The sequence below is a fragment of the Oncorhynchus clarkii genome, chromosome 31 (genome assembly GCF_045791955.1).
Source record: "Oncorhynchus clarkii lewisi isolate Uvic-CL-2024 chromosome 31, UVic_Ocla_1.0, whole genome shotgun sequence".
NCBI lineage: Eukaryota > Metazoa > Chordata > Actinopteri > Salmoniformes > Salmonidae > Oncorhynchus > Oncorhynchus clarkii.
Genome location: NC_092177.1, coordinates 16,507,807 through 16,526,623, shown reverse-complemented (window position 1 = coordinate 16,526,623; position 18,817 = coordinate 16,507,807). Strand labels below are relative to the sequence as shown.

Genomic DNA, 18,817 nt, shown 5'->3' with positions numbered 1-18,817 from the left:
ATGAGCACAGTGTTATAAATGAGGGATATTTTAGATTAGGACACCTAGCTAGATAGTTAGTTAGCTAACTATAGCTACTGAAACAGATTATCTTGTTTTGCTATGTTTTTTGGGAAGAACAAATTTAACATGCATCAGCTAGCTACCTTTTTTTATGACCAGCACTGTCCCAGAGCTTGGCCAAGTGTGTCTGGTGCACTAAACAAAACTTTACCAGCACCATAGTACACATATCGGTGAACTGCTGTGACATGTCAAATACGACTGATAGTGTAATTAATGTGCATAACTGCGTAAAAAATGTATGAACGTGTTAAATGATTATGTGAGGTGCAGTCATATTCAGGTCCTGATTGGTCAACAGGCTCAAACAGTGTTATTTGATGTGCATCTTTTTGGACATACAAAGACCCAGATGGTGTTCCATAGTGGACTTCTTTTGTGCTCTCCTGCTCTGGCTCATGTCACTGTTGCAGGCTGTTATATTTTTAAGGGAAGAGAGTGAGGGTCTCCAGAGATTCACACTGTGCCAGTTGATGGCAGAGCGAGGTTGGAAAACACAGCACTCCTTATCAAAGCTCTACTGCAGAGGCTAGCTAGAAAAGCTTTAACTCCTCAAAATGCGTTCCTCTCTTTTTAAAGAGACAAAGAAATGTGAAAGGTGAAAACTGACTCTCCAGGATTCAGTCCAGTGTTAGTGTATACTGAGCTGCTCTGTAACGGAGGTGGTTTGGAGTGTGTCAAGAGCCCATGTCAAAACGTCAGCTGGGATCAGGGTTCACCTGGGGTACTGCAGTTGATGAACAAATAATGTTAGCCTTGTTTCTAACTTTTCCCTCTATCCTTCTTTTTAACTCTCTCCCTACCCATCTCTCTCTTTGTCTCTCTCTCTCTCAATTCAGTTTATTTCAAAGGGCTTTATTGGCATGGGAAACATATGTTTACATTGCCAAAGCAAGTGAAATAGATAATGAACAAAAGTAAAATAAACAATTAAAAATTAACTGTAACACTCACAAAAGTTCTAAAGGAACAGAGACATTTCATTCTCTCTGTCTCTCTGTCTCTCTGTCTCTCTCTCTTTCTCTCTCTCATTCTCTCTCTCTCTCTGTGTGTGTGTGTGTGTCTCTCTCTCTTGCTCTCTCTCTCTCTGTCTCTCTCTCTCTCTCTCTCTCTCTCTCTCTCTGTGTGTGTGTGTCTCTCTCTCTTCTCTCTCTCTCTCTCTCTCTCTCTCTCTCTCTCTCTCTCTCTCTCTCTCTCTCTCTCTGTCTCTCTCTCTCTCTCTCTTTCTCTCTCTCTCTCTCTCTCTCTGTGTCTCTCTCCTTAGCTGCGGCCCCTAAGTTGCGGCCGATGCGGGGCCAGTCTCTAATGGAGGGGGAGAGACTGTATCTCAAGTGTGAGGCGTCAGGGAACCCCAGCCCCTCCTTCCAGTGGTACAAAGATGGCCGAGAGCTCCAGAGGGGAAAAGACGTCAAAATCAAGACCAATAAGTGAGTCTCAGAGACCGGCCAACCTCCAGTCACACATTCACACACAGCAAAGGCAAGAGGTTCCAAAAAATATTCTATAGACTCTTGTTTCTGTTTTGAACTACCATTCATATTAACTCAAAGGAATCAGACTCACTCCATGTGTCTCTCTCTCTCGCCTCTCTCCCTCGCTCATTTTCTGAAGAAAAAATTCCAAGGTCCAGATCAACCGAGCAAGGCTGGAGGATTCTGGGAACTACACGTGTGTGGTTGAGAACACGCTGGGCCAAGAAAACACTACGAGCGGCATCAGCATCCAGAGCCGTGAGTCCACAGACACACCATCCCCACTCTGCAGTATGACTTTCACACTCTTTCCACCTTCATTAACTACCACAGACTCTGTTTTCCTTGACAACCACCATACTCTTTCTATCTTCCTTAGTTACCACCGTGTTCATTCTCTCTTTCTTGACATCCACCATGGCAACGTTCTTTCCCTTTCTTCCTTAGTAACTATTTATTAACCGTCTCCGTAGTGACCTCTACACTTTCCTTCTTTTCCTTAGTTACCGCCACGCTCCCCCTCTTCCTTGCTGATCCCTACTCTTACTCTCTCTCCTCCATAGTGACCACTACTCTTACTCTCTCTCCTCCATAGTGACCACTACTCTTACTCTCTCTCCTCCATAGTGACCACTACTCTTACTCTCTCTCCTCCATAGTGACCACTACTCTTACTCTATCTCCTCCATAGTGACCACTACTCTTACTCTCTCTCCTCCATAGTGACCACTACACTTACTCTCTCTCCTCCATAGTGACCACTACTCTTACTCTCTCTCCTCCATAGTGACCACTACTCTTACTCTATCTCCTCCATAGTGACCACTACTCTTTCTCTCTCTCCTCCATAGTGACCACTACTCTTACTCTCTCTCCTCCATAGTGACCACTACTCTTACTCTCTCTCCTCCATAGTGACCACTACTCTTTCTCTCTCTCCTCCATAGTGACCACTACTCTGTCTCCAGGCTCGAGTCACGCCCGGCGCTGTAACGACACAGAGAAGTCGTACTGTGTCAACGGTGGAGACTGTTATTTCATACACGGTATAAACCAACTGTCATGCAAGTAAGTGAGGGGTCCTGTCCTCCTGCTGTGTCTGTCACTTGGTGGCTTCAGCTGAGTGTTGTTCACCCTGTTAACCCAATCGCCAATCTCCTTCTCCAGACACAGAATGCCAAGTGTCATCAAGCTCATTGTAAATGATCCTCTCAAGGATTAGTCTGGGTGCAACATTAAAATGCTTCCCTGTTGATTGTAAACTCATTCTTCTCTCTTCACCCCTCTGTTTCTCTTCCTCTCTACAAACATGAATCTTTCCCCTATCTCTGATCTGTCCTCTTCTTGAAATCTAGGTGTCTTCCCCTTCATCTCTTTCTCCTTCTTTCTCTTGCTCTCTTCCCCTCTCTCTTTCTCTCTGTATTATTCTCTCTCTCTCTAATAAATATCCAGCTCATTCCCAGACAGCTCATTCCCAGACAGCTCATTCCCAGACAGCTCATTCCCAGACAGCTCATTCACAAAAAAATGTTTTTAAACAAGCACTGCACTGAGGTAATGGGGATGGAATGCATTTACTTCTCCCAGGTCATCAAGGCCCCACAGACAGCCTAACAACTAGTTATACCTTGTTCTGTTACATACTGTGACAGACAGCCTAACAACTAGTTATACCTTGTTCTGTTACATACTGTGACAGACAGCCTAACAACTAGTTATACCTTGTTCTGTTACATACTGTGACAGACAGCCTAACAACTAGTTATACCTTGTTCTGTTACATACTGTGACAGACAGCCTAACAACTAGTTATACCTTGTTCTGTTACATACTGTGACAGACAGCCTAACAACTAGTTATACCTTGTTCTGTTACATACTGTGACAGACAGCCTAACAACTAGTTATACCTTGTTCTGTTACATACTGTGACAGACAGCCTAACAACTAGTTATACCTTGTTCTGTTACATACTGTGACAGACAGCCTAACAACCAGTTATACCTTGTTCTGTTACATACTGTGACAGACAGCCTAACAACTAGTTATACCTTGTTCTGTTACATACTGTGACAGACAGCCTAACAACTAGTTATACCTTGTTCTGTTACATACTGTGACAGACAGCCTAACAACTAGTTATACCTTGTTCTGTTACATACTGTGACAGACAGCCTAACAACTAGTTATACCTTGTTCTGTTACATACTGTGACAGACAGCCTAACAACTAGTTATACCTTGTTCTGTTACATACTGTGACAGACAGCCTAACAACTAGTTATACCTTGTTCTGTTACATACTGTGACAGACAGCCTAACAAAAGATCTGCAACCTTATGAGGTGTTTGGGTGCTGGCTGGCTGGTACCTACACAGAACACTACTCTGTCAGGCCGTGGGAGTTTGATGTGTTTTCAGCCATGTCGCCGGTGAATTAAGGGTAGTTCTTCCTGATCGTGAGTTGTGTGTCTGAGTTGTGTGGAGAGGGACAGTGCTAGATGTTGTGACAGAGCTGCATGTAGAGAAACACAGAGTTAGAGCTATGTTGTGTTCTCTCTGAGCCAAGATGCCAGTCTGTTTAGACAGATCAGCGCAGTTCTGAATTAACAAAGCAGACTAGCCTGGCTATGATGTGACACTGGCATTCTATGTTAGAGGTTAGCAGTCCTCAGACAAATCCCTTTCCCTCCAATCCCCCTTCAGCATCAGAGAGACAGAACAAGATAATGAAATGGAGGAATGACATCATTCAGATGAGTGCTGGTTTATCCCTCTGTGGAGATGAGTGGAGGCTGTTTTTCTTTAGCTTGTTCTCAAGGCTGACAAAAAGAGGGGAAGAGAGAGAGAGTGGGGAGATGAGAAAGAGGGAGAGATGGAGATAGCAGGATATTGATAGGGTGCGAGAAGAATAGTGAGAGAAAAAGGGGAGATAGATGGAGAGAGAGAGGGAGATAAAAGGGTTGAGAGGAAGTGAGGAGGGAGGGTGAGAGAGAGAGAGAGAGAGAGAGAGGAGGGAGAGAGAGGAGGTAGAGAGAGAGATAGAGATAGAGAGAGGATCTGCTAGTCTGCATGCTGCCTCAAGTGTCTCAGATCCACACTTTGCTTCTAATCTATTTATAACTGCATGGGAAATTGCTGAGTGAGATTTTTGCTTTAATTGATCCAAAATGCACATTGATGTTGTGTCTTTGGTACTTTATGAGGAAAAAATATATCCTGTGCAGTTTTATGCATTTTATAAATATGCAGACCCTGTGAGACTAGTTGAACTGAATGCTGTTTTATAAAATCAGGAATCAGGATATGTATGTGTTAAGGAGAATTATGCTGCCTGGACTCACACTGTAATTACAGTGTAGTTGCTGTGTAGTTACAGTACGGTAAGTGTGAGAACTTGGACATCCCCTGTGTACTCCAATCCCCCACCTTTCTCTCCTAGATGTCAATGAGGTCCTTCAGCAAAGGGGGGCTTCCTTACAGACTTAGCCTTTGCAGTTTTCCAAGCCCAACCTCTATGAAAGTGCATCTTGGGAAACAAACCCTGTCCCGCAGTTATGTCTAGGGGGTGTTTTTGATACTTCCGGAAACACGTCGCAAAGCAGACCAGACAGACTAGATTGGGTTTTGGGGTTTGGCAAGTCAATGGGAGAAGTGAAAAATGTGTCCTTTGTTGTTAATATTCCCGTATTCTAACGGCACAACCTGAACCTGCCATTACTACAACCTCGTGAAAGTTACCAACTGACACTTTTTTATTTTTGTCAAAAACAACTTTATGTCAAAGGAGTTTTATTTGATGGTCTGCACATGCGCAGTTCAGCGAGACACAAACGTTAAACCCAATGAGCTATGCTAGCTAACGTCGCCATGACATCGCCTACAAGTGTGATCGGGGATTTCTATTGGAGAAGCCATTTCTACATATCTTCATACTGTACTGTCTTTGATAGCACTCTCTGTATCTCTGTCACATACTGTTAGGTTGTGCTCTGTTTCTAACTCCATGTTCTCTGCTCTCTTGTGTCTCTCCCTCCTTCCCTCCCTCTCTCCCTCCCTCCCTCCTCTAATATGTACTCCCTCTTCCATCTCTCAACCTACTATTTTCTCCTCCCTCCCTCCGTCCTCTCCTTCTGTGGCTTGTTTCCCCCATCAGGTGTCCAAATGACTATACAGGTGATCGCTGTCAAAAATCCGTCATGGCAGGTTTTTATAGTATGTTCATTTCCTCCTGCCTGTCTGTCTGTCTGTCTGTCTGTCTGTCTGTCTGTCTGTCTGTCTGTCTGTCTGTCTGTCTGTCTGTCTGTCTGTCTGCCTGTCTGTCTGTCTGTCTGTCTGTCTGTCTGTCTGTCTGTCTGCCTGTCTGCCTGCCTGTCTGTCTGTCTGTCTGTCTGTCTGTCTGTCTGTCTGTCTGTCTGCCTGTCTGCCTGCCTGCCTGTCTGTCTGTCTGCCTGTCTGCCTGTCTGTCTGTCTGTCTGTCTGTCTGTCTGTCTGTCTGCCTGTCTGTCTGTCTGCTGCCTGTCTGTCTGCCTGTCTGCCTGTCTGTCTGTCTGTCTGTCTGTCTGCCTGTCTGCCTGTCTGTCTGTCTGTCTGTCTGTCTGCCTGCCTGCCTGCCTGCCTGCCTGCCTGCCTGTCTGTCTGTCTGTCTGTCTGTCTGTCTGTCTGCCTGTCTGTGTGTGTGTGTGTGTGTGTGTGTTTGTGTGTGTAAGTGCATGCCTCTATGTCCATCCCTTTCCTGTTGCCATTCCTCTCACCTTCCTCTGCTGCACTATATGTCCTACACAGAGTGAGTTAACCAGTAGACCCCTTAATAATGGATAATAGTGGTGCATGCAGAGACACACACCAGAGAGTCAACACATGGTCCCTATGCATGCCCTCCTGATCATGTGCTACACAGTATGCTGCAGTAGAGATTGGATAATGATACAGTGAATGTAATTTACAGGGTGCACCTGATATGCAGCTTGGATGGCTTGATGCAATGCTTGATGCGAAGACCTGTAGTTATCTGTGATGTTCTGACTCGAAGTAGTACTGCTGCAGATGGGCAACTGATAACCCATTGTCATAATATTTCCTGAGAGCTCATCCTAAATCAGTTCTGATATTCAAATCATTCAAATGTCTGGTTTGTTTGCCCTATCAACGTCCTGTTTACCTGTGTGACCAGTTCTTTGGAAGTATAGTACAGTGAGTATAGTAGCTGGGAGTCAAGCACTTTGAACTAGTTTGTCATCATTCTTCCCTAATGGGAGTACAATATGAATATATATATAATACCTACTATTTGCAGTACATATATATTATATTTAGTTAATCCTGCAATGATCAGTCTTTTCTATGCAACATGGACTCAGGGGTAGATGTAACGTAAATCCGGGACACTTCAATTAGTCTGATATGTTACGTTTCGTACAATATGTATACCTTTGTGGATGTCCATAATCAATTTTGTATGATATGTTACGAATTACAATTTATACAATATGTAGACGAATTTGCAAAACATGAGATATGTTACGAATTCCAATGTGTTGTGGCTAACGTTAGCTAGTTGGCTAATGATAAGGTTAGCTAGTTGGCTAATGTTAGCTAGTCTAGTGGTTAGGGTTATGGTTAAGGTTAGGAGTTAGGTTAAAGGGTTAGGGTTATGGTTAAGGTTAGGAGTTAGGTTAAAGGGTTAAGGTTAGGGTTAGGAGTTAGGTTAAAGGGTTAGGGTTATGGTTAAGGTTAGGAGTTAGGTTAAAGGGTTAAGGTTAGGGTTAGGGTTAGGAGTTAGGTTAAAGGGTTAGGGTTATGGTTAAGGTTAGGAGTTAGGTTAAAGGGTTAAGGTTAGGAGTTAGGTTAAAGGGTTAAGGTTAGGAGTTAGGTTAAAGGGTTAGGGTTATGGTTAAGGTTAGGAGTTAGGTTAAAGGGTTAAGGTTAGGGTTAGGGTTAGGAGTTAGGTTAAAGGGTTAGGGTTATGGTTAAGGTTAGGAGTTAGGTTAAAGGGTTAGGGTTATGGTTAAGGTTAGGAGTTAGGTTAAAGGGTTATGGAAGGGTTAGCTAACAAATATTAATTACCACACAGTTTGCTGCTTCAGTCTCTTTAAATATTTTTGTCAGATGTTACTATGGAATACTGAAGTATAATTACAAGCTTTTATTGACAATTACATTAAGTTGATGCAAAGAGTCAATATTTGCAGTGTTGAGCCTTCTTTTTCAAGACCTCTGCAATCTGCCCTGGCATGCTGTCATTTAACTTCTGGGCCACATCCTGACTGATGGCAGCCCATTCTTGCATAATCAATGCTTGGAGTTTGTCAGAATTTGTGGGTTTTTGTTTGTCCACCCGCCTCTTGAGGATTGACCACAAGTTCTCAATGGGATTCAGGGCTGGGGAGTTTCCTGGCCATGGACCCAAAATATCAATGTTTTGTTCCCCGAGCCACTTAGTTATCACTTTTGCCTTATGGCAAGGTGCTCCATCATGCTGGAAAAGGCATTGTTTGTCACCAAACTGTTCCTGAATGGTTGGGAGAAGTTGCTCTCGGAGGATGTGTTGGTACCATTCTTTATTCATGGCTGTGTTCTTAGGCAAAATTGTGAGTGAGCCCACTCCCTTGGCTGAGAAGCAACCCCACACATGAATGGTCTCAGGATGCTTTACTGTTGGCATGACACAGGACTGATGGTAGCGCTCACCTTGTCTTCTCAAGGAGAAGCCTTTTTCCGGATGCCCCAAACAATCGAAAAGGGGATTCATCAGAGAAAATGACTTTACCCCAGTCCTCAGCAGTCCAATCTCTGTACCTTTTGCAGAATATCAGTCTGTCCCTGATGTTTTTCCTGGAGAGAAGTGGCTTCTTTGCTGACCTTCTTGACACCAGCCCATCTTCCAAAAGTCTTTGCCTCACTGTGCGTGCAGATGCACTCACACCTGCCTGCTGCCATTCCTGAGCAAGCTCTGTACTGGTGGTTTGGGATCCTGCAGCTGAATCAACTTTGCTGGACTTTCTTGGACGCCCTGAAGCCTTCTTCACAACAATTGAACCGGTCTCCTTTAAGTTCTTGATGATCCGATAAATGGTTGATGTAGGTGTCTTACTGGCAGCAATATCCTTGCCTGTGAAGCCCTTTTTGTGCAAATCAATGATGACGGCACGTGTTTCTTTGCAGGTAACCATGGATGACAGAGGAAGAACAATGATTCCAAGCACCACCCTCCTTTTGAAGCTTCCAGTCTGTTATTTGAACTCAATCAGCATGACAGAGTGATCTCCAGCCTTGTCCACGTCAACACTCACACCTGTGTTAACGAGAGAATCACTGACATGATGTCAGCTGGTCCTTTTGTGGCAGGGCTGAAATGCAGTGGAAATGTTTTTTTGGGAGTCAGTTCATTTGCATGACAAAAAAGGACTTTGCAATGAATTGCAATTCATCTGATCACTCTACATAACATTCTGGAGTATAAGCAAATTGCCATCCTACAAACTGAGGCAGCAGACTTGGTGAAAATGTATATTTGTGTCATTTTCAAAACGTTTGGCCACGACCGTAGTTGCAAAGTTGCTAATTAGCTAAAATGCTAAAGTTGTCCGTGATGAGATTTGAACACGCAACCTTTGAGTTGCTAGACATTCATGTTATACGCTTATCCATACACCCTGACCAACTACCCTGCTTATAGTTTTTGAGTTAAGTTATCTTCTGTTCTATGTCATCATAACGAACGTATCATATCATACTAATTTGAGTGTCACAGATTTACATTTACTATGTTACGTCTAGTCTATGAGACAAGGTTGTTCTATCAGAGTGGCATCATTGCAAGTAAATTAAAGGCACACCTTTTTCTACTGGTGCTCACGCTGTAAAATAGAAAACACTGTCATATTTTATCATAATCATTTCAGGGGAAAAAAAGACCAGAGAGAAGCTATAGGGTGACAAAAAATACAATTTTTTAGTAAACACTAGAAACAATGAGAGACACAATTAGAACATGTCATTAATCTGTCGACCTACAAAGCTGCTCCCATTTCTGTGCCAACCAGCCTCATCTCCAAAACGTTGGAAAGTAACAAATTGCTTTTTTATCTTGTTTTATTTGTTCATTTTTTTGTCCCAATTTTTTTTTGTTTACCCCAGAAATGAGGTCTAGTAAATATGGCAGTAAGTGAAGTGGCTGTCTTTGTCTCTGCATGTCTCCTGCCTGCTTCCCTCTCTCTTTTATTAGTTATGCTTCTTTCTTTCTTTCCTTTTCTTTTGTTTCTGGGGTCACAGAGCTGCGGCTGTCTGCGTTGTCTGTCTGTTACTGGACCTGGCACCTGCCAGTAACGATTATTACTGTACGTCACAGAAAAATTCCATACTAACCTCATGGTTTAGTATCTACTATCTATATATCTATGTTCCAATGTAGACAATCACTCTCTGAAACTTGTTCTCTTTCCTTTTCATTGTGTCCAACTTTCTGCATTGGCAGAGCATCTTGGAATTGAATTTATGGGTATGGAACAATTATTCATTTGAATGTATATTGTTCATTTTAAGAGTTGCCAAGATCCTCTCACAGTCACACATTACTACTACCATCTCTCTAGAACCAGTAGCTCTTCTCTGATCTGTCGATCTGTCACTTGCCCACTAACCTACCAGGTCCAAAGACACTTGTCCCTCTGCATGCATGCTAGCCCTCTCTCTCAATTATAGAAAACATTGAAACTAAGCCTTGTTGTACACGCCATTATGTTACTGTATAGAGAGGGAGACAGCAAAGCCACAGACATGTTGATGATGGAGAGGAAGACACTGTGGAAGCAGAAGGTATGAGGCTACATTATGAGTGAAGCTTTTGAGTCACAGAGAGACAAACTGGCGAGAAATGTGCTGATGGTTATATATCAGTAACACCACACCTGAAACAATAGACAGCATCCCATAAGACTATCTTCCATAGAGACAGCCACTAGTAGGTGGTAGGTCCAGCATTCCCCAGTTGATTGACATTGAATCAGAGGCTCCTGCAAGTGATAGTGACCTAGCTCCTTCAGTAGCAGCCAACCACCAATCTCATTCCCTATCAGTCCCCTCTTCTGTGACACACATACAATGCCAGGCTAAGGCTCTCTAGACAGCACCCCAGTCCCCCTAACTTTAGCACTAAAAGCCCCACCACCACCCCATTTTAGACACCCCCTCCCCACACCTTCCCAGCCCCTCTTCCTCCACCGTCTGGCCATCTCCTCTTTCCATCTTCCTTTTTCTTTCTTTCTTTCGTTCCCCCTCTCCCATGTTCTGTTTTTTTTCTCTGTCATTGTGACATATCTGCTGACAATGTTCCGCCACAATGAGACTTATGCTCATTGGTCAGTTAAACACCATCAGAACACCTGACAGGGAGGTATTCATAAAGCTTCACCATGACAACAGAGATTCTAGACACTTTTGATCTGACACAAACGATCAGAAAACCACATTAAACCTTGCAAAATAATGATAACTCTCATGCACAAGCTGCATTATATTTCCCTTGTTAACATATGAAGACTGTGAGTAATCTGTGAGTTCTATATCCGTGCGTTCTCTGGTCAATTTAAACGTGTTTATTTAGTTCCCGGTGAGTTTTATAAATATCCCCAAACCATTGTGGTGTTTTTGCTCTAAAATGCTTTTTTTTCTTACGATTATCATCTGATTCCATCATACAGGCATGTGTCCTTAGACCTCTTTGACATACATTCCATAGACATTATGATACATTAGTACACGTAGGGAAAGCAGAGGGGGAATCCAGACCAACCACACATTGCAACATGGAGGTCTATGTATAATGAGGCCTAGTTTCTAGGAGATTGTTTAAACTTGACATAAAGTAAGCCCACAGAAGCTAGTATTACCAGTAAAAAACGTCTACTAGAGGTTAACTGTTGGACGTTGTAAATTGAACTGTTACAGGCGTGAACATGTATGAAACAGGAAACAGCCTATGTTGTGGCTGAGCCACTGTTAACCTACAGGGTTAATACCATCACGGTTTTGGTTTGTCTAAGGTTAGCACTATTAAGGTGAAGCAGGAACACGATTGATTATTTTTAGGGAGGTTAGATGTCATAGGTCAGTGATGTCAGAGTATGGAGGGAAAGGGAGGAGCTGAGTTAGCTTTTGTTTGAATATTCCTGTAGAGTAGCGCTCACATGTATGTGTATTTGTATATGTGTGTGTGTGTGTGTGTGTGTGTGTGTGTGTGTGTGTGTGTGTGTGTGTGTGTGTGTGTGTGTGTGTGTGTGTGTGTGTGTGTGTGTGTGTGTGTGTGTGTGTGGTTTGTTCACAGAGGCAGAGGAGCTGTACCAGCGGCGCGTGTTGACCATCACAGGCATCTGTGTGGCACTGTTGGTAGTGGGCATGGTCTGTGTGGCGGCATACTGCAAAACCAAGTACGTACTAGTACTGTTCAGAGCCCACCCTGATTTTAATGGCATCATTATAACATCATTTAAACCTGTTCTTCACGGAGCCCAGGAGGCATTCACTGACTGGGTCTGCACAATGACCACAGCTATAATGTCGAAATTAAGCTTTTAAACTTCTCAGATGAGCTTTACTAACTAATTATATATAAAAAACTATTAATGTTTGAAGCTGGGTATTTTGATGACAGACAGAACATCATTTATAAAATGACTGTAACACTGTAGTTTATATTTATTTACATTTTCTATCAATATCAACTATCTTTCCTTATCTACTATCTTTCTCAATGTATTCTAGAACAATAACTCATTACACCTTATCTTGCATATGTCCTACAGGAAGCAGAGGAAGAAGCTGCATGGCCACCTGAACCAGAACATTAACCAGAACCAGTGTGTGGAGCAGCCCAACCGCATGCTGGCTAACGGTCCCAACCACCCTGGGCCAGGCCCTGAGGAGATCCCCATGGTCGACGTGAGTCACTACGGCCCCATACCCACTCAGGTTGTACAACTGATGTACAACACATTTGACACAACAGTTGTGGTAGAACTGATATTTCTGTTATACTACAGAGAGTTTGTCTGCACACGCTTTTCTACACAACCATTGTTTCTCGAAAATCACTGTGTAAACATTTTTGTGCAGACAAACCTTCCGTTGGATCACAATTGTTTTGTCAAATACATTGTACACCAGTTGTACAAACTGAGTGTGTACAGGGCCTACAACCTACCTCAGGCTCAGAAACAGATGTGTTTTGTTTGTAACGGGTGTTATAACACGTCCTTATTCCCATATTGCCCATGCCCATGCAGCTCCCACAATGCATATCTCTCTCTTCCTTTCACAGTACATCTCAAAGAACGCTCCTACCACAGAGTGTAGTATTATACAGCATGGACCAGAAGAATCCGTAAACTTCTCAGGAAGCCGAATGTCCACCAGATCCCACCACTCATCTACAGTCTCCCACAACTCCAGGTGCTGTAGTAACACACATAAACATAGACACACATTCACACATGTAGAGAAACACACACACACGCACGCACGCACACACACACACACACACACACACACACACACACACACACACACACACACACACACACACACACACACACACACACACACACACACACACACACACACATTTCTGCTGATCAGAAATTTCCCAAAGCCCTCTCCTTACTTACTGCCCTCTCCCTATAGACATGAGGAGCGGACGTGGAGTATAGAGAGGACAGACAGTATGAACTCAGACTTCCAGTCAGGTGCGCTCTCCTCGTCAGTGGGCACCAGTAAATGCAGCAGTCCGACCTGCATGGAGGCACGGGCACAGAGGGCCGCCTACTGGGGCTGTTCTGAGGGAGCCAGCCTGCAGTATGGAGACTCCTACGACTCTCTGAGAGATTCACCTCACAGCGACAGGTGTGACAACTAGATTGAATCTTCGCCAAAGATTTGTAGATGTAAAATCCACAATATTAGTTGTTGTCTATGGTCTCAGTTTTGGGCCTCTGAACCAGATTTAATACAATTTTTTGTTTGTTTGTGTCTCTGTTTCACCCCTTCCTCCTCACAGGTATGTGTCAGCGTTGACCACGCCAGCCCGTCTGTCACCCGTTGAGTTCCACTACCCCCCGCTGTCCCCCCAGGTGCCCACCTTCCACATCACCTCTCCCAACACGTGCCACGCCCTCGCCCTGCCGCCTGCCGCCGCAGCCTACCACCGGGAGGATGACCAGCCCCTGCTGAGATTCCCCCAGGTGATCATGACCCTGCCGCTACACCCACTCATGACTACGTGACTGCACAAATGGCAGAAAGCAGACCATATTACAACTAGGATTCATGAGTCGTATTTTCCACTTCCTTTATCGGGTTGTGGTAAACTAGAAGAGGTAGTGTACAATGTTGTTAGTTGTAGATTAGAGTGGGTAGTGTATAATGTTAGTTGTAGATTATAGTGGGCAGTGTATGATGATAGTTGTAGATTAGAGTGGGTAGTGTATAATGTTAGTTGTAGATCAGAGTGGGTAGTTTATAATGTTAGTTGTAGATTAGAGTGGGTAGTGTACAATGTTAGTTGTAGATTAGAGTGGGTAGTGTATAATGCTAGTTGTAGATTAAAGTGGGTAGTGTACGATGTTAGTTGTAGATCAGAGTGGGTAGTTTATAATGTTAGTTGTAGATTAGAGTGGGTACTGTATAATGTTAGTCGTAGATTAAAGTGGCTAGTGTATAATGTTAGTTATATATTAGAGTGGGTAGTTTATAACGTTAGTTGTAGATTAGAGTGGGTAGTGTACGATGTTATTTGTAGATTAAAGTGGGTAGTGTATGATGATAGTTGTAGATTAAAGTGGGTAGTGTACGATGTTAGTTGTAGATCAGAGTGGGTAGTTTATAATGTTAGTTGTAGATTAGAGTGGGTAGTGTATAATGCTAGTTGTAGATTAAAGTGGGTAGTGTACGATGTTAGTTGTAGATCAGAGTGGGTAGTTTATAATGTTAGTTGTAGATTAGAGTGGGTAGTATATAATGTTAGTTGTAGATCAGAGTGGGTAGTTTATAATGTTAGTTGTAGATTAGATTTGGTAGTGTTTAATGTTAGTTGTAGATCAGAGTGGGTAGTTTATAATGTTAGTTGTAGATTAGAGTGGGTAGTATATAATGTTTGTCGTAGATTAAAGTGGGTAGTGTATGATGATAGTTGTAGATTAAAGTGGGTAGTGTACGATTTTAGTTGTAGATTAAAGTGGGTTGTGTACAATGATAGTTGTAGATTAGAGTGGGTCGTGAATAATGTTAGTTGTAGATTAGAGTGGGTAATGTACGATGTTAGTTGTAGATTTGAGTGGGTAGTGTATAATGTTAGTTGTAGATTAGAGTGGGAAGTGAATAATGTTAGTTGTAGATTAGAGTGGGTAGTGTACAATGTTAGTTGTATATAAGAGTGGGTAGTGACTAATGTTAGTTGTAGATTAGAGTGCGTAATGTACGATGTTAGTTGTAGATTTGAGTGGGTAGTGTATAATGTTAGTTGTAGATTAGAGTGGGTAGAGTGTACGATCTTAGGTTTAGATTAAAGTGGGTAGTGTACGATGTTAGTTGTAGATTAAAGTGGGTAGTGTACGATGATAGTTGTAGATTAGAGTGGGTAGTGTATAATGTTAGTTGTAGATTAAAGTGGGTAGTGTATGATGTTAGTTGTAGATCAGAGTGGGTAGTTTATAATGTTAGTTGTAGATTAGAGTGGGTAGTGTACAATGTTAGTTGTAGATTAGAGTGGGTAGTGTATAATGTTAGTTGTAGATTAAAGTGGTTAGTGTATAATGTTAGTTATAGATTAGAGTGGGTAGTTTATAACGTTGGTTGTAGATTAGAGTGGGTAGTTGTAGATTAGAGTATGTGGTTAATAATGTTAGTTGTAGAATAAAGTAGATTAAAGTGGATAGTGTACGATGTTAGTTGTAGATTAGAGTGGGTAATGTACGATGTTAGTTGTAGATTTGAGTGGGTAGTGTATATTGTTAGTTGTAGATTAGAGTGGGTAGTGGACGATGTCAGTTTTAGATTAGAGTGGGTAGTGTACGATGTTAGTGGTAGATTAAAGTGGGTAGTGTATAATGTTAGTTGTAGGATAAATTGGGTAGTGTACGATGATAGTTGTAGATTAAAGTGGGTAGTGTAGAATGTTAGTTGTAGGATAAAGTGGGTAGTGTACGATGATAGTTATAGATTAGAGTGGGTAGTAAACGATCTTAGTTGTAGATTAAAGTGGGTAGTGTACGATGTTAATTGTAGATTAAAGTGGGTAGTGTATAATGTTAGTTGTAGGATAAAGTGTGTAGTGTACGATGATAGTTATAGATTAAAGTGGGTAGTAAACAATCTTAGTTGTAGATCAGAGTGGGTAGTGTATTTTGTTAGTTGTAGATTAGAGTGGGTAGTATATAATGTTAGTTGTAGATTAGAGTGGGTTGTGTATAATGTTAGTTGTAGATTAGTGTGGGTAGTGGACAATGTTATTTGTAGATTAGAGTGGGTAGTGTATAATGTTAGTTGTAGATTATAGTGGGCAGTGTATGATGTTAGTTGTAGATTTGAGTGGGTTGTGTATAATGTTAGTTGTAGATTAGTGTGGGTAGTAGACGATGTTATTTGTAGATTAGAGTGGGTCGTTTATAATGTTAGTTTTAGGTTAGAGTGGGTAGTGTATAATGTTAGTTGTAGATTTGAGTGGGTAGTGTATAATGATAGTTGTAGATTAGAGTGGGTAGTGTATTATGTTAGTTGTAGATTAGATTTGGTAGTGTTTAATGTTAGTTGTAGATTAGATTTGGTAGTGTTTAATGTTAGTTGTAGATTAGATTTGGTAGTGTTTAATGTTAGTTGTAGATTAAAGTAGGTGGTGTATAATGTTAGTTGTAGATTTGCGTGGGTAGTGTTTAATGTTAGTTGTAGATTAGAGTGGGTAGTGTTTAATGTTAGTTGTAGATTAGATTTGGTAGTGTTTAATGTTAGTTGTAGATTTGAGTGGGTAGTGTTTAATGTTAGTTGTAGATTAGAGTGGGTAGTGTTTAATGTTAGTTGTAGATTAGATTTGGTAGTGTTTAATGTTAGTTGTAGATTAAAGTAGGTGGTGTCTAATGTTAGTTGTAGATTAGATTTGGTAGTGTTTAATGTTAGTTGTAGATTTGAGTGGGTAGTGTATAACGTTAGTTGTAGATTAAAGTGGGTAGTGTACGATGTTAGTTGTAGATTAAAGTGGGTAGTGTACGATGTTAGTTGTAGATTAAAGTGGGTAGTGTACGATGTTAGTTGTAGATTAAAGTGGGTAGTGTACGATGATAGTAGTGTACGATGTTAGTTGTAGTGGGTAGTGTACGATGTTAGTTGTAGATTAAAGTGGGTAGTGTACGATGATAGTTGTAGATTAGAGTGGGTAGTGTACGATGATAGTTGTAGATTAGAGTGGGTAGTGTACGATGATAGTTGTAGATTAAAGTGGGTAGTGTATAATGTTAGTTGTAGATTAGTGTGGGTAGTGGACAATGTTATTTGAAGATTAGAGTGGGTACTGTATAATGTTAGTTGTAGATTATAGTGGGTAGTGTATGATGTTAGTTGTAGATTTGAGTGGGTTGTGTATAATGTTAGTTGTAGATTAGTGTGGGTAGTGGACGATGTTATTTGTAGATTAGAGTGGGTAGTGTATAATGTTAGTTGTAGATTAAAGTGGGTAGTGTACGATGATAGTTGTAGATTAAAGTGGGTAGTGTACGATGATAGTTGTAGATTATAGTGGGTAGTGTACGATGTTAGTTGTAGATTTTAGTGGGTTGTGTATAATGTTAGTTGTAGATTAGTGTGGGTAGTGGACAATGTTATTTGAAGATTAGAGTGGGTACTGTATAATGTTAGTTGTAGATTATAGTGGGTAGTGTATGATGTTAGTTGTAGATTTGAGTGGGTTGTGTATAATGTTAGTTGTAGATTAGTGTGGGTAGTGGACGATGTTATTTGTAGATTAGAGTGGGTAGTGTATAATGTTAGTTTTAGATTAGAGTGGGTAGTGTATAATGTTAGTTATAGATTTGATTGGGTAGTGTATAATGTTAGTTATAGATTTGATTGGGTAGTGTACGATGTTGTTAGTTGGAGACTGCATTATCTTGTGTGTGACGTTGTGTTTCTGAGACTGTCTCATCTCTTTCTGTCCCTGCAGGATGGACTGTTGTACCGACAGCCCCGCCGCCCACGCCAACCCTACCTAACGGAGAGCACGGGCAGCCTTCCGTCCAGCCCCTACCGTCTCCCTGACGACGAGGCCTACGAGACCACGCAGGAGTACACCTCCTCCCGCGAACCAATCAGGAGCAGCCGGCGCCCGCGTCGGAACCGCCTCAACGGACACTTCTCCCAGCGTGCAATGGGCCTACGGGACTACAGCTCTCAGAGCTTCAGCCAATCAGAAGAGGAGGAGGAGGAAGAGGAAGGGCACGGGGAGAGCACGCCCTTCCTCAGTATGCAGAACATGAACATGGAGCCGTGCGAACGTGGGTGCCGATCATCTACTGCCCCTGGCACCACCACTGACATACGGACTCACCGGGCACAGGGGCGACCAAGCACCCGCAGCAACGGACACAGTAAATTCCCCCAGTCGCGCTCCTTGACACATGGCAACACACCCCTTTAAGACCTGTCCACCTTGACCACTGACCTCTAACCCCTGACCCCAAAACCTTTGACCCACCTAAAAACAACAGTGGAGTAGAGACATATTTTTATTTTGTATAACAGACAGATATTCTAAACAAATGAAATATTTATTTTCATTTTAGCAAAAATTGTCTACTAGCTAACAGCAAATACTTTTTTTATAGGGGAAAAATATTTATATGTAAAGTTTTTGATTTACAGCATTATGAGAGAGAGAAAAAATTATTCCGTGCCAATTTTTTCACGAGTTAGTCAATAGAATAATATTGTGGTGCCTTTTGCTGTGTGCTGAAGCCAGAGGTCCAGTTGAGTTTTTGTAGCCTTTCTAATACAGACTCCTCATTTTATAGACCTCTTTACTTTGACTTCCTCTGTTTAGGATCTCCCTGTTTGAACTGTGATATGATTCTGTCATCATGCAATATGAGTCACCCCTGTGTAAAGGTTTATGTTTACATGAGAATGATCCACATACAGTTGTTTTTTTCACGGGGGACATTTATCACAGACGCAACTGGATGTGGTGTCCTGTCCTGGTACAGGAAGTGATGCGCTAGTTTTTGATGAGTCGCTCCAACTAACCGACA

General features: G+C 42.1%; 1 protein-coding gene across 1 annotated transcript in view; it reads left to right on the top strand.

The window, feature by feature from the left end:
• The window catches only part of LOC139390789 (pro-neuregulin-2, membrane-bound isoform-like), a 39,034-nt gene extending 20,653 nt beyond the window's left edge, over positions 1-18,381 (top strand). Inside the window, exons 2-12 of the mRNA XM_071138184.1 lie at positions 1,328-1,490; positions 1,675-1,793; positions 2,483-2,603; positions 5,689-5,747; positions 10,009-10,032; positions 11,857-11,959; positions 12,335-12,470; positions 12,850-12,979; positions 13,205-13,430; positions 13,585-13,798; positions 17,749-18,381. Of these exons, the coding sequence (XP_070994285.1) occupies positions 1,328-1,490; positions 1,675-1,793; positions 2,483-2,603; positions 5,689-5,747; positions 10,009-10,032; positions 11,857-11,959; positions 12,335-12,470; positions 12,850-12,979; positions 13,205-13,430; positions 13,585-13,798; positions 17,749-18,207 (1,754 nt within the window). The 3' untranslated portion in view covers positions 18,208-18,381. The remainder of the gene's footprint in view (positions 1-1,327; positions 1,491-1,674; positions 1,794-2,482; positions 2,604-5,688; positions 5,748-10,008; positions 10,033-11,856; positions 11,960-12,334; positions 12,471-12,849; positions 12,980-13,204; positions 13,431-13,584; positions 13,799-17,748) is intronic.
• Positions 18,382-18,817: the final 436 nt, after the last annotated feature.